Source organism: Manis javanica, chromosome 15 (assembly GCF_040802235.1).
Source record: "Manis javanica isolate MJ-LG chromosome 15, MJ_LKY, whole genome shotgun sequence".
NCBI classification, from domain to species: Eukaryota; Metazoa; Chordata; class Mammalia; order Pholidota; family Manidae; genus Manis; species Manis javanica.
In genome coordinates, this window is record NC_133170.1 from 75,320,805 (window position 1) to 75,345,339 (window position 24,535).

Consider the following 24,535-nt stretch of genomic DNA (forward strand, 5'->3'; position numbering starts at 1 on the left):
GGGACCTCTAGGGGCATATAGGTCTGCTCCAGAGATGTTCTACCTGAGGGGCAAGGAGGTAAGGGCTTAACCACCAACTCCTGTTAGTCATTACTTTTTGTCTATGCCTGTGGGTGTTAACTTCTTGTACCTCCAGGCTGCTCAGCTCATAGACAGAAAATGGTCCTATGTCTTCATGGTTCCCAAACTATGCACTGAGGCACCCCAGGGTGCTGCTGAAAATTCACAGAAGAGGATAGGGATGTTTTTAATTTTTGAGGGAAACACAGTGACATCTATCCTACCTTGCATGAGCTCTTTGTTTGAGGTGGCTCAGTGTTAGGGGTTGATTTGTGTACTCCTAAAATTCATATGCTGAAGTCTTAACCCCCAGTACCTCAGAACTTGACCTTACTTGGTAGAACACCTCAAGTGCTGGGAGCTTATTCTCTCCCTACAGAATATGCCTCTTCACGAATGGGAATGAGAAAGAGAAGGCTTTGAACTCCATGCATTGTCATTTCACTTAGTCCTCCCAGCCATATGAAATGGGCATAACTACCACTATTGGCATACATGGTGAAAATGAGGCTCAGAGAGGTAAGATGTCTTGACAAACACCGCACTACCAGTAAATGGCAGAGCCAAGATTTGAACACAGATCTTTGCGATTCCAGATCCCTCCCTTTCTGCTTCCAGTTCTCACGTGACTCTGAGAGGTGGATATTAGTAACAGAAGAAATAAGAGCTAACCTTTACTGAGCACTTCCTTTTTGCTAGGCCTTGTGTTTCTCGTGGATTATCCATTTGGTTTTTGCTGTTGTCCTATGCAGTTCTCATTGAGGCTGCTCAGTGGCCAAGTCAGTCTGACTCCAGAGCTCAGGCCTTTTAAAACACTGCTCTGCTGTATATTTATTTCCTTACATTGAACCTAAACCTCTTCCTATTTTCTGGGCTCATAGAGAACTTGTTGAGCCCTTCTTCGTCAAGCCTGTCCCAGGAAGCCACACAAAGACAGCCTTTTGTCTGTTCTGCTCGGGGCTGAACATTTCCCATGCTGTCTTCTTTTCTCATCCCCTCTCATCCCCAGCCCCATCTTCTGAACACAATTCAGTTTATCTGCATCCTTCTGAAAGCACTTGCTGATTGTTTAATACTGCCCACAAAACAGGCAGGAAGACCCAAACTTCCTCTGAAAGAAGGTCAGACTCAGTCTTCAGACATTGGTGAAAAAATACTGACTTCCAAGCATCAGCATGTAGAGCTGTGTGGCTAGGAATCTGGTATTCTGGGGAGGGTCATCTAGCAACAGATGCCTTCTAAAGAGAAGGTGAGGTCAGTGGGTGGCTGAGATGACATCATGATCCTCGGCAGCTCAAGATTTAGAGAGAAAGTGAGTCAGATTGCTCCAGTATGAAATAATGCCAAGGATAAAGCATGCAAATCATAACATGTGTGATAAATCTTTTACAAGCTGGGAATCTGCCCCATAGGGTTATTGGACGGATTAAATAAATTAATGTATGTAAAGTGCTTAGTAGAGCACCTGGCACAGAGCAAATGATCAATAAATATTAGTTAATATTAATATCTGCTGTGGAATGAACACTGCACTGTAAAAATGACTAATTCTTCCTGGGGATGGGTTGTCAAGAAATAATAATAATAGTTGCCATTTAACTAGGATTCCTCCCATGCTCAGCCTTTACATACATTATCTGTTTTAATCCCTGACAACCCCCAGTAAAGTTATTTTCCCCATTTTAAAGATATGCAATCCAAGGCTCAGCCAAGTTAGGCATTTTATGCTTGGTCATGTGTTAGGTGGTTACAGCCTCAGGTTTGGCTTTGAATGGCAGCTGAGGCACTTTCTGTGTGACCTTAAGCATGTCATTCAATCTCTCTAAGCCTGTTTCCTAGTCTGTAAAATAGAGTAATAAAATATATTCCTTGAAAACATGCTATATGAGTTATTATATGGAAAACACTTGTGTCTAGCACAGTCTAAGCACTCAATAAATGTCATACACATATATACATATATATACATATACACGTGTGTGTGTGTGTGTGTGTGTGTGTGTGTGTGTGTGTGTGTGTGTGTGTACAAGGGGGCTTGGCAGGATGAGTAGAAGTTTGTCAAGTGGAAAAAGGTATCTCGGGTTAAGATAATTGTGGGTCTAAAGGCACACACGGGGCTACCCAAATCAAGGCACTAGTAGGTTAGTGATAGGGCAGAGCGGAGTTTGGAAGGAAGGCGTTGTACTTAGGAGGACAGAAAAGGGCCAAGATCCTCAAGCCTGAGAGGAGAAACCAGTTTGGAGAATGTGGCTCCCCCGGCCAACCGCCTATTCCCGGATGTCATGCCCGCGGCTCGTGGGAGTTCGTGACCACGCCCCCACCAATCCCAGCCAATAAGAAAGTCCTCCATGGCGTCTCGTTGCCAGGCAACCGAGTCGCCCCCGCCTCGCCTTTAGCGGCCACCTCCTCCTAGCAATGGGAACCTGAGCCGCAGACTGCGGCGCCTTAGGACGGTGATCTGGGGGCCCCTTCTTGGGCCCCCTCCAGAGTTTGTCAGTGGAGTTTTATTTTTTTTAATTCATATTTTTGTTTATAGGAGAGAAATATACCCCCTTCCAAAGAATCGGGAGCTCATAAAAGTTTGGAACTTTCTAAAAAGTGAATAATTTCAGGCTTGCCGTCTGGACTTCCTCATCCTGTTTGTGAGAGACCCAAGTGACTTGCTTTCCGTTTACTCCTGGGTCAGAAACCTCTTTGGAGTGTGTGTAATTGGGTGTGCACTTGTGAGTCAGGGAGAAATTGCTGGAGACCCTCGCACCAGTGGTTGCTGAAGCAGAAGATTCCAGAAAAACCATTCCCTTGCGGGGCACAAGCTAAGCCTGAAGGATTTCCAAAATGACCAAGGTACCAGCCACCAAGAAGATGCAGAGTTCCCCCAATTCCAGAGCCCTTTGGCCCTTTTATGGCTCAGAACATCTAACCCAGGTAAGGCTTCCCTCTCTGCTGAAACCTATCATGTTTTAAAGACCAAATGAAATAAGAATTAGCCTCCAGGCCAAGAAGGGCCAGGGAAAGAAAGAAGAGTCATGGTGTAATTAAATTGTCCGGACACATCCCTGTTGCTATAACTGGGTGGTTTCTCATAAAGAATGAAAACGCCAGCCAGAACGGTGAGCTGGGCCATCCTATTAGCCAGTAATTCCAAAATGATGGAATAAATCGGCAGTGACACTGTAGAACATCAGATAAAAATTAAGATGAATTGTAGGTTTGCCGTCGCAGAAATTATTTTCAGCGATCTGCTGGGCTTCAAGTACGTGCACATTCTCTCTCTTACTGAGAGACTGCACTGTCAACTTTTGGTTTTGAAGGCTGACTTTGCTACTCACTAGCTATTGACATTAGACAAGTTGCTTAGCATCCCTAAGCCTTTATTTCCTCATGTCCATGAAGTGAGAACAGGAATATCAGCTAGGCAGAAACAGTGTGAAGACTGAGTGAAGTAAGATATGGGAATTGTTTAGCAGGATCTGAACACTTGATGATGTGTATATGTGACATGATGATGTGTATATGTGACATGAAATACCATTGTTGATCTGAAGGCACAGAAAAATCTTTGGCATGTATGTAATGAGTGGAGTCAAGCATTTTTGTTTTAACTAATCATAACTGGGTAGGCTGGGTATGTCTTTGTTAAGTGTTATCCACACATAAACTGAACTTTGTTCAGGTTATCCACAGATCTCTGTAGCACCACTGATCAGCCAAGTCAGGTGAACGGTGGGAGAGAGGGTCAAAGGCGGTACCTGCCCACGGTGATCCACCCACAGTGGCACATCTTATGGCTCAGAGTCGTGCCCCAGGAAGGAAGGTCCCAGGGAAGTCAGTACACAAGAGCGAGCTTAAAACTCACCCATGCTTACAGGGTGGTCCAAAGGGTTCCTGAGCTTCTATTTTCTAAGGATTAGCACAACTTTATGGCCCCTCTCATTGCTCAGCCCTGTTAGTGAGCTCACTGTGCAAGATGCAATCTTCACATGCCTCATTTCATTTCAAAATACTGCCCAGAAATGGGTTCCATACAGAGCAGCCCCCTCTGGGACTGAGCTCCCTGCATAGCGCTGGGGGAAGAGAGGGAAGAAAAGAATGAGGACTGAGATGGATGTTTCAGAAGCAGAGGTGAGTGTGAGAGCATGAGCAGCAGGCCCACATAGCCTGGATTGGAACCCTGGATCTGTGCCCCTGAGCAGCCGCATGACCTCAGGCAAGTTGTAGCACATCTCTGCTTTGGTGCTACCATCCGTAAAATGGGGATATCACGGTGCTGACTCCTGGGATCGCTGTGAGCATTAAATGATATGCCCAGAGCTCCTAGAACCATTCCTAACACACAGCACTTCCTCGATTTTTGTTCTATTGTTATTTCTTCATTTAGCAAACATTTGTTGAACTTGCTATGGGCTAACCATTTGCTCTTGTAATAAATGAGACTGGCCTTTAAATATTTTACAGTCTGTAGTGTGTATGTTTGGGATGGGGAGTGAAAGAGATAAACAGATAATTGTAATGTACGGTGATCAATGATGTCCTGGAAAAGTATTGTTTGGTGTCATGGGAATGCAGAGGATAGCTAACTCAGAGCTCTGTGTGTGTGTGTCAGATTTTGGGGGAGAGAGGTTGGCGGACTCAGGGAGCTAAGAGAAGGGAATAAAGCTTCCAGAGAACTATTGGATAAACTGAAGCCTCCCTGAAGTTGTGCTGCCCTCAGCCTACCTTCTCAGAAGTAATGAAGACCCAAGGAGGTCCCTGGCCCACATGTAATAACCCTCAGAAACTTCAGCCTTTTTGAGCTACCATTCAGCATTGATTAACCTAAACCAGGCTTAATTAGAAAGCAACAAACCGCATGAAAATATGTACAGATTTTAAGATCAACTTCTGGTATAAATCAAACCAATACTATTTTCAGTGGTGATAATAGCAATGATGATAGCTGAGCATTCACCATTCCAGGTTCTGAGCTAGACATTTCAGAACCATCTACAATACTTCAAGATAGGAGTGGCAACAGATGGCAACACCAAGGCCCAGCGAGGACAGGTCCCTTATTCAGGGACACTGGGCAGCAAGGAACAGATTGGCATTCCAATCTGTCTGGCTCCAGAGTTCCAGCTCACCCTGCCTCATGCTGATCAGGCAGTGACAGAAGTTAGCATGTCTCTGGGGGGACACAAAAAGGGTGTAAGTCACAATCACTGGTTTCATATAGTTTTCAGGTTTGTTTGGAGGAAAGGGGACAAACATAAAAGAGAATAATAAATGTCAGACAGCCAGGTAGGTGTCCAATGGGAAGTGATCCACGGGAGGTTGTGGCTTCTCAGAGGAAGAAGGTGAGGCCACACTGGGCTGCATGGCAATACCACTTCCTGTGAGTCCACCACGCACTAGCGCAGTGGGCGACACCTGCGGGAAAGGGTCCTGAAGCCCTCGGCCGCTGACCACTTTCCTCCTCACAGAGATGGAAGCAGTTACATCATAACTACTATTACAGTGGCACCCTGCCTTGCATAGCATTTTCATGTCTCCTTTTTTAGCATGAATAAGATATGCAGACCCTCTGCGTGGATGCCTTCTGCTGAGGGAGCCTTTCGCTCACCCTTATGCTGGGCTCCCTGATCTTATAGGGAGTTCCTTTTCCCTTTGCTTCCCAAGGTAGCAAAAGAAAAGTCTAATGGGATTAGCTGTGTGAGAGGGAGGGAGCAGGGCATGGGTAGTTACCATGGACTCCCATTTCCTTCCTTGGAAAAGGCTGAAAAAAGAGGGGGCACATAGCATACCCCCCTCCATGTTCTAGAATGGAAATGCAGAAATGGCATTTCGCAAAAACGAGAAGGTTGTGCATTTTCTTATACAAGCTCCATCTCTTGGTGCCTGAAATTTCCACCTTGTTGTCATGAAAAACCCGTAAAGAAGCTTTCTTAAGTGGGCAGATCCTAAGACAGCCAAGCATCATGCTGGGCACTCTGCTCATATCCCAGCATAATGATTAAAAGAGCAGATTCTTCAGCAGACTACGTGGGTTCACAGCCCAACTCTGCTACTTACCAGGTTGTGTGGCTTTAAGCAACTGTTCTTCTCTGCACCTCAGTTTCCTCATCTGTGAAATGGACACATCAGTTTTTTATCTAACCTAAGAGGTCTTCCATTTCAAGATGCATCATGAATTTCTTGAGCCACTAAGAAAAACTCTACTGATTAAATTATAACCTGATTTCAATTATAAGATGTGCCCCTATTAAAGAGATGTTAAAATATGGAAAGAAAATATGTATGCTGGAATAGATGAAATAGATGAATAAAAATGATCCTCTCTCAGAGAGGCATTGTGGAGGTTAAGAGTAGTTAATATGGATAAAGCTCTTAGAACAGAGCCTGGCACAGAGTAAATACTATGAAATGTTAGCCATTATGACTTTGGTGCTTAATCTTTTTATCAGCTCCATGGTAGAAGTGTTGGTATTAACCCCCTTTTGCACCTGGGTAGACTGAGGCTGGAAGAGCCCCAGGGTCTAGTTCTCTGCTAAGAGGGGAGTTGGCAAGTTCGGGAAGAAGGGGGCAAATTAGGCAGGATCCCAGGTATGGAGAACTTTGGTGTGAGCATCTCTTCCCCCGACTGCTGGGGTGAGTTTGGAGGTGTGCAGAGTCTCAAAAGTCCAGCCCACTGCACACCCAGTAGGGCTGCCTGGAATCAGGAAAGGAGCCCCAACATTGTTTAGAAAGATTTCTCCCAACAAGCTGACCTCCAGCATAAGACGCTCCCACTGCAAACACGAAATGATTTTCCTCCTGGCCACAAGAGAAATGGCAGCCTGAAGAGGTAAGTGGTGAGTCATTGGTCTTTGTTGCCAGAGGGCTGAGTGCTGGGTGATTTCTCCAGCCTCTCATCACACAGACCACGCCCCCTGCACTGAATCACTGATTACCCTGAAAAAGGTAAAATAAAAGCTCTAATGACCCCTTGAGATACAATTCTGAAGAATCCCAGACAGCTGCACCTTCATTTTTTTTTTTATCACTCATGACTTAGGCCAGGAAAATAGCAGTGAGTCCTTTTCCCTCCAAGGGATTATTCTGACTCCATTGTTCCTGCAAGAGACAATTGCAGAATTCAAATTGTTTTTTGTTTTGTTTTGTTTCTTCCTGCCCTGACGCTTTGGACTGGTAATGCTTGTCTTGGTGAGTCTTGCAGGGTCTAATTGCAGACCTGGGTGACAGGCGGCTCCCCTCCATGATAAATCAGGATCAGAGAAGGCGCGTGTTCATTTCCTCCTGACACGGGAAGAGCGACAGGCACTTTCTTAATGCTGGACTAAATGAAGCGAGCTCTTTGTCTCATCTGCGAAGACGCAGCTGCTCAGCATGGGGAGGTGAGGCTGAGCAGGGCGGCAGAAGAAACATCAAAGAGGCGTGTGAATGGGATACAAGCTTAGTGACTAGGCAGAAGCTAAAGCTAGACAAAGGTGGGCTCAGATCTCTTTGACCCTCTCTGATATGAGGTTCTGTGAAATGGGTTGAATAGTAACAGGGTCTACTGTGCAGATGTTTCCGGAGGATTACATCGAATAATGCGTGTGAAATATCCAGCACAATTCTTGGTACATAGTTGACCCCTAATAACTGAGGGTGGTGGTTATTATCACTTGTGCTCCTGTCCCTTTGACTGGACGTGTGAGCCACCACCACCATTTGGAAGGTGTCATCAGCCGAGATATAAGGTCTGGAGGAAGCTCAGTATTAACTGTACAGACGGAGCGGGGTCCACCATTAGCGAGGCCAAGTCCCAGCTTCAGGGTAGAAGGGAAGAAGCAGGTGGAGGGACATTTTTTAGAACTGGTGTGAGAGTATATTTACATGAAGGACCAGGTGGGAAGTCCATCCTGATGGCAGAAATGCTTGACCCAGCTAAAAACCTTAGCTGTAGATAAGGGAAGCCTGAGCACGGCTGGAGTCCCTTGGATTTAACTCTCAGCCCAGGCCCACTGTTCATGCTTGAATCCCAAGAAGAACCAGAAGGAAGTAAGAAAAAGGAAACCCCGGGGAATCAATCAGGGTCATTTTGGGCTGCAAGTAAAACGAAAAAAATTCTTTTTTTCCTTTTACTTAACCCAAAACTGGTGTGTCCACCCACAGGGCCCCACAGCTGGGCCAGACCCCATGCAGATGGGCCAGCTTGGCCTGGCTTCTTGGAAGGCAAGGCCGAGGTGCACTAGGAGAATGAGTGGGGCCCACCCCTTCTCCCTCCCCCGGAGTTTGGACTCTCAAGCCCAGCTCCCCACTCTTTCCAGGTTTAGGACCCCGTTGCGGCCCACGCCATGGGCCTGCCATGCTCAGGGGTGGGCTGGGCCTGCCTGGCCAGTAAGAATGTATACCAGGAGGTCAGTGGCCAGCATGTGTGACAGCGACAGCTCCTTGAAGCTGATGGTCAGCATCTTTTGGTAGTCCCCAGGAAAAACTGAAAAGCAGTGACTTAACAAAATGAATTAATTTTTCACATATAAGAAGTCTGGAGGTGAATGAAGTCGGCTGGCTTTGGTTCAAGAGCTTGCTAATGTCAAGATGAGTAGCTCCTTTTCCTTCATGGTCACAGAATCACTGCCCCAGCTCCAGGCATCATAGCCTTACTTCAGCAGAAAGAGGGAAAAGTGGAAAATAAGAGTTATGTTTGTCACTTTTATAAGGCAAGAAAAGGCTTTTGAGGAACCTTTCCAGCATATTTCCTCTTATATCTCATTTGCCAGAATAGTGTCACCTGCCTTTTGTAACTGCAAGAATGGCTGGAAAAACATGTTTCTAACATGAGTGTGGAAAACAGGGGCAAGAGAGAGGTGAAGGTATTGGCTTGACTGACCAGCAGTGACTGGCACAAACGGTTTCACAAAAGCTCAGACATTGGAGATTCCAAGCCCACACACTGATAGAGATCAGTCTAAACAAGAGAGACATCCCCTGCCCTATACAGCACCTGCCCAGGACTCAAGGGCCCTTATCCACAGCGGTAATTTTAAAAACAGAGCAGTGTCCAGCAGAGGGCTGTGGAGGCCTGGGGAAGAGAAGCCCCCAGTGGAAACCTTCGTTCATTCAATCCAGCTAGTATTCACTGGGCTCCAAGTATATGCCAAGCATGATGCTAGGTGTTGGCGATACGGAAGTGAATACAGACAGTCACATGGAATAACCTTCTGGAAACTCTGAAACATACACTTGCAGGGAATAAGATGACAAGAGAGCGGTTATAGTGAAATGCATGCTACCTTTATTCTTATGACCCCTGGTTGCACCATTTGGGGGAAGGGGGACTTGAAGAAATGCTGGTGAGACTAGTCTTTGCACAGCTGTGGGAAGATTGCTACTCATGACCCCCTTTGGCATTCCCACAGCCTCCAAAGACTCAGCCGTCCATCAGCCGTTAAATTCGAAACCTGCAGAATCCGTGTGGGGTTTCGTGGCAAGCAGCACTTACATAAAATCTGACAGAAGCCAATTAAACCTTTCTTGGATTGAATAAATCAACATACTTTTCTCAGAGATCTTTTTGACAACTAAATTCAAAATCCTAATTGTCAGTAATGGCATACCTTCTACCATGCGATGGTGGCATTTTCCCTTTTAAATTCCTGTTTTCAAACTCTGCTGAGAAAATTTATTGTGGGGCTCAGTTTTGATCTAATGTCTTTCTGCCTAAATTGGAATTTATGCAATCAGTAGTTTTATTTAATAACCCGAAAATTAGCCACGTCTGGCGATCTGCTGGCAAGCCTGGAAGTGCCTTGGGGTTTCCAGGTTTCACAGAGTGGGAAGATTATCCAGCGAAGATGGCTTCTGGGATGGGGTCAGTGTTGTGTGGGGCATCAAGGGGTTGCTGGTGGGCTGTACCTCCGTGGCAGAAAGGACAGCAAACAATGCCCCATTGTAGCCCGGAACGTGGTCGGGTCACCTTCTGAAGGTGTCTATTAAACACCTACCATTACAGATGTTTTGGGGACACTAAGATGAATGGGGTCTGGGGGTCTTCCGTCAGGAAACCCACTATTGTCTTGGCAAGCAAATTCATGAATAACCGTGAATCAAATAAGAGTACCAAAAGAAAGGTGGAAATATACAGGAGCTTGGAGATAGGAACAAGTCCTGTCATGAGAAGAAATGTGCAGAGAAGCCATCTGACCTGAATCTTAAACATTGGCTATAGACAGGGTGGTATAAGACACTGAGCCAAAGCTATAACTTAGAAAATAAGAAAATGCATCGGAGTCGGGGTGGGAGCATATTACCCTTCTCCCCCAAGGAACAAGTTCTTTCCTGGTACCCTGTCTGACAAAATGCTCTCCCACAGAATTCCGGTAGATAAATCTTTCCATACTCTCCCTCTCCACACACAGTTCCCCAAGTTTCTATCCAGGAGGCGTTGTCAAATTAGGGAGGACTTTGCTCCATGAATTCTCACCAAAGTTGTCAATAACCAGACAGGTCTAATGTGCTAGATCTTTCAAGGCTTTGAGTTTCAGCAGAACAGGGTCTCTCAGCCTTGGCTGTATTGACAATTGGGGCTGGTAGGCTGTCCTGTGCCTTGTAGGATACGAAACTAGTCCTGGCCTCTATACAAGAAGATGTCTGTAGCACCCCAGAGTGGTGACAACCAAAATTGTGTTCCGATTTTTGCCAAATGTCCCCTAGGGGGCAAAATCATCCCTGATTGAGAAACCAGGGTGATAGAGGACAAAGTCCTGAATGCCTTTCCACGGTTGAATGCTTATCTGATGGTGAAACAACAGTGCCCACTTAACTAAATGATGCCATCGTGTACCAACTGCTCAGGCAGAAACCCAAGCTCCATCTCTGACCTCTCCCTCTCAACCTCTAGCCTGGACTACTCCACCAGCCCCAAACTGCCCTCGTTACCTTCAGTCTGACCTTCTTCCAGGCTATTCTCTTTCAATGCAAGGATGATATCATTATTCCCCTGGTTAAAACAATTAAATGGCCCTCCATTGCCCCACTAAATGAAGATTAATATCCTTAATGAGATTTAAAAGGCTCTGCACGATCTGGTCTTGCCAACTTTTCAGCTTCATCTCAAATTACACGGTTCCTACTCAGAAACCAAACTAACTGGTTTTTTAATATGCCATGCCCTCCACCTTTTTCCTCCTTCTAGAATGCCCCTCCTCCCCCAATTTCTCTCTTTTTCTGGTTTTCCCTGGCCAGATGTTCCCATCTGAGTGGTGCTGGAGCAGGCATGGCCTTCACCTAGAATTAGCAGGCTAGGTTCTGATCCCAGATCTCTTCGCTGCCTGGCTGTATGACCTTGGACAAATCACTTAACCTCTCTGGGTTCTTCATTCATCTGCAGGAAATCTAACCTGGCAATTCTGGGGCTTTGTCCTTGCCACGTGACTCTAGAGAGCAAATAATGGCTACCACTTATTGAGCCTCTATTGTACATCAGGTGCTTTGCATATATTGTTAAAATTAACTTCTCAATCCTGTGGGGCAGGTGCTATCATTACCCCTATTTGTAGAGAGAAGAAAACTGAGGTGTGGCAAAGTTTTGCAACTTGACCAGAGACACCAGATGAGTAGGTGATTGAGTTAGGATTTGAATCCAGGACTAACTAGAGAGATCCTGTGCTTTTAAGATCAGCCTGGTTGACTGCAATGAGAAGGGGCCATAGGCAGGTATCTCTCCCAGAGGGGCATCTCGGTGCAATTTTTAAAAAGTATATCCAAAAGTCGCTGGCAGGGAAAGGAAAGTGCCAATTTTACAAGCAAGAATGTGACTACACCACAGACAAGAACTTTTGCATTGTCTCGAGCTCTTGCTAAAACATGCTGGTGAGCTCTTCTGGAAGAGAAGCATAGCTAAGGATGGAGTGGAGGGAACCCTGCATGTGGCTTAAACTCATCTTTCTAAATAATGCTCATTTCAGTGAAGATTTATAAGCCATTTCTAATTAAAGTCACATTTCTAAGAAAGGCATATTTTGATGCTGGGTCAGTATACTGCCAAGACCTGCTAGATAAAAACAGATAGGAAGCCAGGCCCAGCTAATGAGGAATGAGGTTCTGTGGGGGTGGGATGGGATGTACCTGAGATGTTGGTAATTGTCAACAGCTTACTTGGGTTGAATAGTTTGGGTAAATATCTGGTTCAGTGGATTCCGAGTGAATCCAAACTCTGTCCCACTGAATTTTTTATTTTCTACCACAAAAATCCCTGCATCATAATTGCCTGTTTATTTGTCCAAACCCACCTCTAGACTTGGAGCTCCTTGAGGGAAAGGACCACGCTTGCTCATGATTCTGTCCCCAGAGTCTAGCACAGTGCCTGGCCCAAGGCAGAAAGTTCAATATTCTCTAGTCTCTATTTGCAGGACCAAGGGTAAGTCCATGTACCTAGTGAGGCAACACAGCCCTCAGGTAACTGTAAATCGCATCTGGACAAGGGCCATAGATGTTTTATTCATAAGTATATCCCCAGCACATCCGTAAGTGTGGACGCCATCCTAATACGTGCTGTGTGTGGCCTGGGACAAGTTACTCTCTACCTCAGTTGCCTTCTCTCACATATGGAAATAATATCAGTTCCTGTTTTATAGGATTATTGGCAGGAACATAGAGTTAATGCTGAGAAGAGCCCCTGGCACATAGTAAGTGCTCATTAAATGCTAGCTCTTCCTGTTTCCATTTAGGGATTGAAGCTGCTGGTTCCCAAATATCAAGCATTAAAACATTTAAATACTGACATTTCCAGAGATGATGACTCTCATGCTGATCATTTTTTATGCATTCTGGAAAAGGCAGCCGAAAGGGTAACATGACTAAAATGTTGCGTTTCCAAGAGCCCTTGAAGAAAATGCCCAAAAGGCAATTAGCACATGACTGTCACCTGTATTGCTTATTAGCTGATCCCTTCCTCTATTAATCAAACTGCTGCTTTGATATTTTTAGACCTTTTAAAAGAGGCCTTTCAAAACTCAAGAAGCAAACCTTGTTGACAGGCACCAGAGAATTTGAGGGATCATGAATCTGGCATCCTCCTAGTGGGTGGGAAAACAGTGGCAGTCGGGGAGCATCCTGCAGGGTCCACAGGAACTACAGTAGCAGCCTGGATGATTTTACCCCCAGTTAGACTCCTCACCGTTTCCGTCCTTGCGTCAAACCAACAAAAAAAGATACAACCTCCTGGTCCCCTTTTCCTATAGCTCCAGGGCTTGGACCTACATTGTCTCAATAAACGACAATTTTGAGTCTTCTTGGCTGACCAGACAGACTCATGTCAGAGCTGACTGACTTAGCATCTGGGCTATATTGATCCTGCTGGGGTATGAGCCCTGGTTCTGCTGTTCCTTGCCTGCTCTGTGACCTTAGGCTACTTGCTTCCCCTCTTTGAGGCTGTTTTCTCACTGTCATTAAATCCTGGGGAGAGTCAAGATAATGTTCATGAAGACTGTATCCAGAATAATAACTGAGATTGACTTACTATTAATATTCTTCCACCTTCTTTTGGTGCTTTATGTACAACCACACTCATGTTCTGTTGTGCATAATGTCAACATGTTTCTTTTGGTGAAAGAAAGAATGGTATTGAGAAAAATATCTATGTCCTCATGAATCATCAATCTCTCAAGGTTATCCTATGAAGAGCAAAATCCTAGGGATGCTTTTGTCCCCTTCATAAGGTTAAACATGATGTCAGTGTTCTAGAATTAAATAAATGCACTTTACATAGTCATGGTGAAGCTAATAGAAATAACTGATAGTATTTGCTGAGTACTTTCTAAGCACCATGTGCCGCACCAAGCCCTGTGAATTACCCAATTCCACTCACTCTACAGTACTAAAAGGTAGGTGCTATTAACTCCATTTTGCAGGCAAGGAAATTGAGGCTAAGAGAGGTTAAATAGCTTGTCCAGAGCCCCACGACTAGTTAGAGGACCATCTGGCATTCAAACCCAAGTTGGATCAAATTGCAAAGTCCCCATTCTTAACCATTGCATATTACTTAACAAAGCAAGTCTGACTTTTTCTGGGGGTGGGTGGGTTGAGGGAAAACATGTCCTCACTCACAAAAGAGCATAAAGAAGGAAAACCACTTAATGCGAGGGGCTTTGTGGGGGTGGAGAAGATACTGACTGCATCCCGTAGGCTTTTCACTTCTGGCTTGTCCTCACCCAGGAAGGTGAAAGTCTAGTGGGTATTTCCAGGACATTCCACTCACCCTAGAAGCCCCTGAAGTCCGCAACTGACAAGCTTTCGGGGGACTCGCAGTCCACTCCAGCCCACTGCCAAAAGCCTCACAAAGCCTCCCTCCTTTTGTAACGTCAGCGTCACCCAAGTAACCTGCCCATTGACTGGAGCCTGGGATCTAATCCAAACTGGGGGTCATTTTTGCCTCTCCCTGCTCCCCTTAATTATTCTCAGTGGAGGAAGCTTTTCTTTAGCTCCTGCATAAAAACAATGTATCCAGGGCCTTTTCTACTGGTCCTTGGGTCTGCTGCAGTCTCTTTAAGTCTATAAGACAAGTCACGATTCAGAAGTTAAAAGCATTGATTCAAGATCATAATACATTAAGCAACACTTCAACCTTCTCTCAAGGAAATGAGTGAGCCCCGTCTTGGGTCTGTTAGGGATGGCTTCATGCAGGCCACCTGCCACAGGGGAGGGATGTGGGAAGTATGTCTGTTCCTTTACCCATGGAGTACCCCCACCTCTCAGCTTCCTGATTGTGTCGGCTGGAAGGGAAAATAGAGGGCATGGGAGGGTTCTTACTGTAACAGCCATAAGATACCGCTATTCTCTGTGGGCCCAGCAGATGTCTACAGCTGGCTCCTTCTCCTCTAGGCACTTTGGAAGTTCTCTACTGCTGACTTCCAATTGACTGTAGCTCTCTACACACTGTCTATCAGCTGGCACACCCCTCAGATTCTGGTTTACTAGCAGTCGGTCCACCCAGGCTCCAGACACTGGGGTCTCCCAGGCCCCTGGTGAGAATGGAACCCCAGACTGATATTCCTTCCTTGGGTGGCACATGTGGCCCCCAGGTGACAACACACCCCTGACACACCACTGAAGACAAGCCCCATTTCCTAGCCCAGCACAGGCTCCATCTCTCCACCCTGCCCCAGGGGCCCTCCCTAGCCTGCTTCTGTCCTCTGGGCCTCCTGGAAGGGTGTCAGAGGCCAGCCCACCAGTCCCCCAGCTGCAGGGGTCACATTTTAAGCTCTTGAGCAATCCCACGGAGGCCTCCCCGTCATTCAGCTTGAAGTGAAAGATGAAGCATCCTCCTCCTCTGTGGTCAGGATGCAAAGCATCTCAGCAGCTATTGTTGAATAAATCACTTCTCTTTCTTCCTTTCTCCTCTCTATTTTTCTATTTCAAAGTGGATATGAATCAAGGGACCCATTCCCCTAAGCCACCCTGGAGATCCCTTCAAGGTGGCCTTTCTCACTTTCATTTGGAGTCTGATGCCCCTCTGTCTATACTATCCTATCCCATTAGTCTGTCCCATTGTCCTACCATTACTGAGGGTTCACGGAGCACCCGGTGATGTACAAACACTATCTTGAGGACTTTCGACAACAGGTGTTCTCACCTCCATTTTACAGATAACAAAACCGAGACCCAGAGATAAAAAGTGATCTGTGTGATGGACAAGCCAAGACTCAAAACGAGGCAAGTCTGGTTCCAAAGTCCTATTTTTTACCTCTGTGCACAATGCCCAGAGCTGCTCATGTTTTCTGGGATGGAGACCTGGCTTCATTCTCAAGTCCCCAAACTCAGTTCCAGACCATGGTCCTACAGCCAGCATCTTCCTTGACCCCAAAGCCTTTCTGAGCTCATCAGAAGTTAGAGGAGCATTCTGTTGGGGGCTGGGGGGAGTGCCCCACTGCCCACAGAAGTCACATCAGACACAGCCATCTCATGGGCACTCATAAAACAAAGTGTCCCTTTCTTCTTTTTGATATTGGAACATCGTCCTACAACAAACTGACTTAGAAGGAAGCCAGACCGTGTTGTTCCTGGTCTGCCTGGGAAGGATGATAGCCACTTCTGATACCCAAAGGACCTTTATTTAATCCATGGTAGGGGCTTTAAGGAAGGGGCGGGATGGTAGTCAGAGGTCAGACACCCCTAAGCAGCCAGCCCTGATTCAGAGAAAATCAAAAACTGTAACTCCCCAGAAAGCCATGCTTACGTCCCTGCAGGTTTGGAAGCTGTGCCTTAGAGGTTGGTCTGTGTGTCTGTGTGTCTGTCTCTCTCCACAACACCTCTCCTGGTCTCTTAATGGCTAACAATAGTTGTTGGCTCTTCCTATGCTTCCTTTTAGCTTCTTCACTTATTGTACACTTTCATCTGCCTTAAAAACCAGAAAAAGAAAAACCTCGGCAGCCTGGCCACTCGGACGCCAGGGACGGCAGCCTTTCGGACCGATCGCTAAGCCATCCGATCCCGCAGACCAGCGGTTTCATTAACAGTCTTCCGTCTGCCCTGGACTGTAATGGGAACCTGTTCTGTAATTGTGCACTTTAGGTAAATAGATCGTTAGGTAAGACTGATAACAACGTGGCCCACATAATGTTTTAAACCAAAGGCAGAAGAGCATGAGGGTGTCTCCAGCTTGTAAATGCCAGGACCACAATTCATGCTGTTTCGGTTAAGATGGTGTGTTGGGGGATTTTCAGCATCAATCGCCATTTCCTGAAGGTTTGCTTTTCTGCTTTAACAAAGAAAAGGGAGGCTTTCTTTCCAGCTAGACACAGAGCATAGGGCTTCAGGCAAGTGGGGGCTTTGTTTCAATAATGAACTTGATACGGAGTTACAACTCATGAATACAGACCACACAATGTCACTGCAGCTAATTTCTTCATTTTATAAAGCCTGGTTCTCAACAAAGCATATTATTGGCCCCAAATGAATTTAAGCAAAAAAGGGGGTAGATGCCACAAAGGCCCAGTGGATTCAAGGCAGAAATGGTACAGCTGTGTGGAAAGCATGCATTTACCAGCTGTTGCTGCTGATTCAGAAAGGGTCACAAAGCATTCAGAAATCATCTTTCTTTTCAAGGAGAGGTAGATTTCAGGCTAAGGGAGCCCACCCCAAACAATTGTTCCTTGGGTTCAGGAGGCAAAACAATCCAGAACAACAGATTCCCCATTTCCGAGAAGCTCTGAAGGTGGGGACCCATCACCTCAAACCACAGAGCCATCAAGATGCCTCACAGGGCATCTTTCATCTAGCCAGGTTTCTATCCAAAGTGGGAGGACGTGATGGTAACATGCTGGCTCTGGAGCCCACTTGACGTAGTGTGAGCCCTGGCTCTGCTGTTTCTCAGCCGTATGACCTTGGGAAAATCGTCTCTCACTCCAAGCCTCAGTTTCCCTATCTGCAAAATGGGGGTAAAGATAGTTCCTACTTTGAGGATCCTTGTAACTTAGGTAACCAGAGTGTCCTGGTCTCCCTGAGAGAGGACGGGAGTGCAGTTATGTGGTCTCACCTTCTATGTGTTCTTCCTAGTTGTTGATTGAAATGCTGCCTGGATCCAGGCAAGTATTCAGGGCTCATTTAAACAAGACAGATTGGAAAGTTCTTCCCCTCAAGAACCTTCTGACTCTCTCCTTTGGCTCTTCCCTCCAACTCTCAAGGGGTGCCACACTCATAAACCCCACCCCACACCTGCTCACCAGTCTGTGTCACCACCATCAGGGAGGTCCACCAAAGCAGGAACGATCTTTGAATTCACTGGTTCATTCAACAGGTGTTTGCAGCGCACCTAGTGTGTGCCAGCCTGGTGGAAGACACACAACAAATGTTGGTTGAATAGATTAATCCGAGATCTCAAAGAGTGCACCTAGTATCTCCTGGTACATCCACTTGCTCTGAACAATACAATTCCTATTTAAAATGTATTGCTCTTGGTATTTTATTTTTAAATTTCCACTCATTCTTGCCTTTAGGTTTTCTGGCTATATTTTAGAGGTCTATTCACTTCTAGGGATGTGTCTTCCCTGCCATCTTTGGGGAGACCAATTTGAATATCTAAGATCAGTGGTTCTCTGTAGAAGTCCATACCCCTTGCTTTGTTATTAGAGCTATGCATAGTTATTCATTTTATTTCATTCATTACATTATGTTCATATTCATTCATTCATTCATTCATATCCATTTCATTCAAAACTTCATTATCTGGAGTCCCACACCATGTTTCTTCCTAGAGACTTTGGCCATGAGCTCATAATCAATCTTCTACCAGATTTTTAGAACATTTCTCTCTGAGGTCTAGTGCAGAATGTGACCAGAATTCTCTTCTTTCCCAATATAATACCAACCCCTCACCCCCCAGATACATACACTGTGGTCAACTTTCCCCAAAGTTTCCATCAAGTTTTCCTCCTTTGTTGTTTCCTGGTCCATTTTTCACTTTATTCCTGTGTCTTTCCAGAGATTAAATTCCTGGCAATGCAAATGAGAAATATATCAGATGCTTCACTTTGGGTTTGTAACAAAGGCCTGAAGAATCGGCCTCATCATTGCAGTATCTTGTGTCAGGACCAATTTGCAGTTTCTTACATTCACCTGTGTGTTTGGAAGTCTTTTTCCATTATTATATTTTTTCCAAATCATTTCATTCTCACCCAAACACTTTTTTAAGAAGCTTTTTTTGTACTAAAGTATAACATACACAGAGAAAAGCATGCAGATGTAAGTGTACGATTTGATGAATTTTTACGTAGTGAAAAGATCCATGCAACTTCATCAAAATCAAGGCACACAGCATTACCAGAACCCCTGGAAAGCCCTTCAGCGCCCTCCCAGGCAGGAATTCCCCTGCTCCCCAGTGGTAATCACTATCCTGATCTCATTCACCATCAGTGTGATTTGCCTGTATTTTTTTTTCATATAAATGGAATAATACTATAGATACTCTTTGGGATCTGGCTTTATTTGTACTTGATGAGTTTCATTTATGTTTTCATGTGTAATTGCCGTATGTTCATTCACATTGCTGCAGAGCATTCTACAGTAATATTGTATCACAGTTTACTTACCCATTTACTTGTTGTTGAAGGACTTTTGACTTGTGTTATTTGGGGGGGTTGGTGGGGACAAGGGATGGATCTGTTACAAAAATGCTGCCATGGATGTTCTTTGTACATGTCTTTTTGTGAACAAATGTACAGATTTCCATTAGGTTATATACTCATGGGAGGAATTGCTGGCCACAGGGCATGCGTATGCTCAGCCTTAGAAGATGCCACCAAATGGTCATCCAGAGTGGTTGAGCCCATTTACCCTCCCATGAGCAGTGGAGGATAGTTCCAGCTGCCCTGTATTGTCAGTTTTTTAAATTATAGTTACTGTGGTGGGTGTTTAGTGGTATCACACTGTGACTTTAATTTGCATTTCCCTAATGCTTAATAAGACAGAGCATCTTTTCATAGGTTTATAGGCCATTTGGATATACTCTTTTGTGGAGTGCCAGTCCAAGTCTCTTGCTCATTTTTCCATTATCACATACTTCTAAGATCCACTTTTAGGTATGGGGAAACTGTCACTTCCAAACAGTGTAAGTGGGAGTGAAAATCTGTGATTTTTAGAGCATTATTCTAAGTATTTTAAGATTTTTATTCAATCACCTAAATGATTTAGGTGTTGCTCATATAAAAATGTTCCCATAGGTTAATATTCAAAATATATAAAGAGCTCACATACCTCAACACCCGAAAAGCAAACAACCCGATTAAAAAATGGGCAGAGGATCTGAACAGACACTTCTCCAAGGACGAAATTCAGATGGCGAATAGGCACATGAAAAGATGCTCCACATTGCCTGTTTTCAGGGAAATGCAAATTAAAGCCACAATGAGATAGCACCTCACACCAGTTAGGATGGCCAATATTCAAAAGACAAGGAACAACAAATGCTGGTGAGAATGCAGAGAAAGGGGAACCCTCCTGCACTGTTGGTGGGAATGTAAATTAGTTCAATCATTGTGGAAAGCAATATGGAGGGTCCTCAAAAAACTAGAAATAGAAATATCATTTGACCCAGTAATTCCACTCCTAGAAATTTTCCCAAAGAAAACAAGATCTAAGATTCAAAAAGACATATGCACCCCTATGTTTATTGCAGCACTATTTACAGTGGCCAAGATATAGAAGCAACCTAAGTGTCCATCAGTAAATGAATAGATAAAGAGGATGTAGTACACTACACATATAATGTAGGAGGGTCATAGGGAAGGCAGTATAGTAGCACAGAGAAGACAAGTAGTGACTCTAGAGCATCTTACTATGCTGATGGACAGTAACTGCAGTGGGGTGTGTGAGGGGGACTTGATAATATGGGTGAATATAATAACCACAATGTTGCTCATGTGAAACTTCTATAAGACTGTATATCAATGATAACTTAATAAAAAAATTCTTAACTATAAAAAAAAGATGTGGTACACATACACAATGGAATATTATTCAGCCATAAGAAGAAAACAAATCCTACCATTTGCAACAACATGGATGGAGCTAGAGGGTATTATGCTCAGTCAAATAAACCAGGCAGAGAAAAACAAGTACCAAATAATTTCACTCATCTGTGGAGTGTAACAACAAAGCAAACACTGAAGGAACAAAACAGCAGCAGACTCACAGAACCCAAGAAGGGACTGGCAGTTAAGAAAGGGAAGGAGTTGGGGAGGGTGGGTGAGGAGGGAGGGAGAAGGGGATTAAGGGGCATTATAAGTAGCACATAAATATAGGTAGGTCACAGGGAAGGCAGTATAGCACAGAGAAGACAAGTAATGACTTTACAGAATTTTACTACACTGATAGATAGTGATTGCAATGGGGTGCATGGGGGGAGACTTGATAATATGGATGAATGTTGAAACCACAATGTTGCTCATGTGAAACTTCCTTAAGATTGTGTATTAAAATGTTCCCATAAGTACTGTCCTCAAGAAAATGTGTGTGTGTGTATAAAATGCATGTGTGTGTGTAAAATGTATGTGTGTGTGTATATAATATTTATTTATACACTGTCCCACTGATGGACAGTGTATATGAATAAAGCCGCTTGGACATTCTTTTATGTATTTTGTATGAATAGATACATATACACTAAATTCTCTTAGGAACTGCAGGGTCATAGACTAGGGGTAGTTTAGTTTTATCAGAAACTCCAGCATTGCCAAGTGTCAGCCAGGTTGAGAGTTCCAGTTGCTCCACCCACATCAGCATCAGTCTTTTTAATGTCAGCCATTCTGGTGGGTGTGTAGTGAGATCTGATTGTGGTTTTAATTTGGGTTTCCCTGATGAGTAATGATGTTAAGCATCCTTTCATACACTGATTGGCTGTCTTTTCATTATCAATTTGTAGGAATTCTTTATATATCTCTGATCTGAGTCCTTTGTCACATCTCTGAATATACTCATCCAGGCTCTTTTTATTCCATCATTGGCTCCTTTTGATAAGAAGGTCTTAAACTTAACAAAGTCAAAGTTATCAATGCTTTTCTATTAAAATTTTTGCTTTTTTTCTGGTATTTACTATAAAGCCACAAGACATAGTTATTAATACTGCTTTAAATAGTCAATTTTCTACCAGTGTGAATGCACATTTTCTCTCTCTGATGTCTTCGTTCTTTCTTGGGGGTCCCTATTTCCATCTGGGATCAACTTCCTGCAGCCTGGGGACTTCCTTTGCTATTTCTTGCAGCACAAGACTGCTGGTAACAAATTCCCGCAGCTTCTGTGTGTCGGTAATGTCTTCATCTTGCTGTCATTTTTGAAGGGTATTTTTGTTGGATACAGAACTATAGGTGGCAAGGTTTTTGTTTTTGTTTTTAGCACTTAAAAATGTCATTCCATTGTCTGACGGCTTTCATAACTTCTAGGAAGAACCTTTCCCTCTCTGGAATTTTAGTTCATCTAATCTTTCATTTCTATGGCTTTTCAGGGTCTTTGAAAATATGACTTTTTGTAATTTATCTTTTTTTCCCTTCTTGTTTCAATGAGAACAATGGGTTTCCACTAACTGCCACATGAAACATCCTTCTCAGAAACTGAAGTCAAGCTAAAACTTGGGGAGACTTCAAGCAACACTTGCTTCCCTTCTTCCTTTTTTTTTCTTTCATTCTTTTCTTCCTTTGTTTTTGCTTGTTTTGTTCCTTTTTATCAACTTTTTGGAGTACCACTTACATAAAATAAAATGCAAACTTTGTAAGTCTACAGCTCAATGAGATTTGACAAATGTCTGCACCACCTCCCCAATCAAAAGCGAGAGCAGTTCTGTCATCTCAAAAGGTTCCCTCCTGCCTTTGAGATCAATCCCTTCTTCCACCCCAGCCCTAGGCAACCACCAGTCTACTTTCTATCATGTAGCCATTTTGCCTGCTCTCAATTTTCGTATACATTCAATCACACAGAATATACTCTCTGTCTAGAACCTCACCCCCACTGTTTTGAGAGAAATCTGCATCCGTGGATGTTTTATTGCCCTTGTCTAGCTTGGATTAACACTTAGTCTACAGGCACACACCTGATCATCTACATTTGCTCTCTTACAACACTAAACTATGTTTTCTACTTTTATCTTGCATCTACCTACCACTTCAGCATTTTATTAAATAATAATAATAATAATAAGGGAGAAATGTGGGATTCACATATAAATCAAATATAAAAATCAAACGAATATTCATATTTGACCTGATTGTTTATAGTTCATAATGTGTAATCAAAACCGAAAGTTTCTGTAATGACTGCCCGTGTACTGTTCACCATGTAAGAACTTATTCACTATGTAAGAATTTGTTCACCATGTAAGAACTTGTTCGTTATGCTTCAGAAGATTGGAGACTGACGAGAATTAGGCTTGGGGTGGATTAATGATTGTGCATTGAGCATTGAGTCCCCTATACAGAATTTTATTGTTGTTAACAACCATTTGATCAATAAATATGAGAGATGCCCTCTCAAAAAAAAAAAAAGGTTATAATCTCTGTCTCTGACTTTTTTCATTCAACATGTCTTTAAGACTCATCCACGTTGTTGGGTATACCAGAGGTTTGCAGCTTTTTATTGTAGAGTTAATTGTTTTCCAACATATGAATATCAGAACTTACCCATTCTCCTGTTGATGGACATATGGGTTGGTTCCAGTTTCACTTCCTTTTTAAAATCTGAAATGCTATGAGTCATTTGCTGGTGCATCTTCTAATTGCTGAGCATCCTGAGGAACACAGCACTGCTGCTCCCCACCCGTCCCTTGTGTAAGCTTCAGCCCAGAGGGGGAGATCTGTGCTGGACAAGTAATTGCAAGCATGATGAATGTTGCAGAAAGGCAAGCACAGGCTGTCATGGGAGAAAACAGCAGGAACATCTAGGTTAGTCCAGGGCTTCAGGCAAAGCTCCCTGAAGAAGCATTTGAAATGGGAATCAAGGATGACTGGATGAATGAGGTGAAGGTGGAGGCAGGCTCTGGGGTGTAATAGAAAACTCAGTGGACATGGAAGGCAGACAGAAATTAGTACATCGTTGAACATCTACCGAGTGAAGGAGACACTGATAGACATTTTTAAAAATATTATTTCATTTAATTCTCAGAACAACTGTGGTGAGTATATTGAGCTCCATTTTACCAATCAGGAGATTGAGGGGAAGGAGATGAACTTGTCCCAGATCACACCAGTAGTGGTAAATTAGGATTCCAACACCCCTCTTTCTGGCTCCAAAGCTCATGCTTCCCTCCTGACCAGAGGCTAACCGGAACTAGACTGTGGGGGGAGATGGAAAGACAGGAACAGATTTGAGAACAATCAACACGTCCTGGCATATAATGGACACTAAAAAATATGCACGTATTTACTAAATAAGTAAATGTCTATGAAAGGGAAACACTTTAGCATCTTATTTGTATTTCCTCATTGGTACTTAACCGATTAAAATAAAAGTAGACTTCACTGGCAAATTTATCAAATCCTATCCATTCTGCCCTCATGATATCACATTACACAAATGGAGACTCTGATGCGAGGGTGCATGTCTGTGTGTATCTGTGTGTTCTGTGGTCAGGGGGTAGAGCTAGAGGAAAGAGGGCTCAGGGAAAAACCAAGAGGGGTTTTCAAACTGAAGGGCAGAGGGATCTATCAGTTAACTAAAGTGAGATAAACAGAGCTGCCAATGAACTTTATGTTCTCATAAGCAGTGAGCAGGGAACGCTGCCCAAACAAAGCATCACTGCGGGCTTTCGTATTTGGTGTTCTCTGCATGTAAGTCATTCTCTTGTACATAGACATACGTGGCATTAGCTGGGGGATGTGATTAGAATAAGCAAACACACAGGCAGGCACCTAATTGCTGATGGGGATCAGAGACAATCTCTCTCCAGTAAACTCAAAAATTGCAGAGACCACAGTCTGCTTAATAGGGCACTGGGGCCAAGATTGCAAGTTTATAGACCTGGGCCTCTCACCTG

General features: G+C 44.1%; 1 protein-coding gene and 1 long non-coding RNA gene across 5 annotated transcripts in view; one reads left to right on the forward strand and one right to left on the reverse strand.

Moving 5' to 3' along the window:
- Positions 1 to 2,466: 2,466 nt before the first annotated feature.
- The window catches only part of CCDC60 (coiled-coil domain containing 60), a 160,682-nt gene continuing 138,613 nt past the window's right edge, over positions 2,467 to 24,535 (forward strand). For all 4 annotated transcript variants that reach the window (XM_073222841.1, XM_073222842.1, XM_073222843.1 and 1 more), the window contains exon 1: positions 2,467 to 2,985. In XM_073222841.1, the coding sequence (XP_073078942.1) occupies positions 2,896 to 2,985 (90 nt within the window). In that variant the 5' untranslated portion in view covers positions 2,467 to 2,895. The remainder of the gene's footprint in view (positions 2,986 to 24,535) is intronic.
- On the reverse strand, positions 6,145 to 18,822 carry LOC140846514 (uncharacterized). The gene is made up of 3 exons (XR_012125675.1): positions 18,409 to 18,822; positions 17,742 to 17,845; positions 6,145 to 6,160 (listed from the first exon to the last, which is right to left on the reverse strand). It is a non-coding gene; the product is annotated as an uncharacterized lncRNA (long non-coding RNA).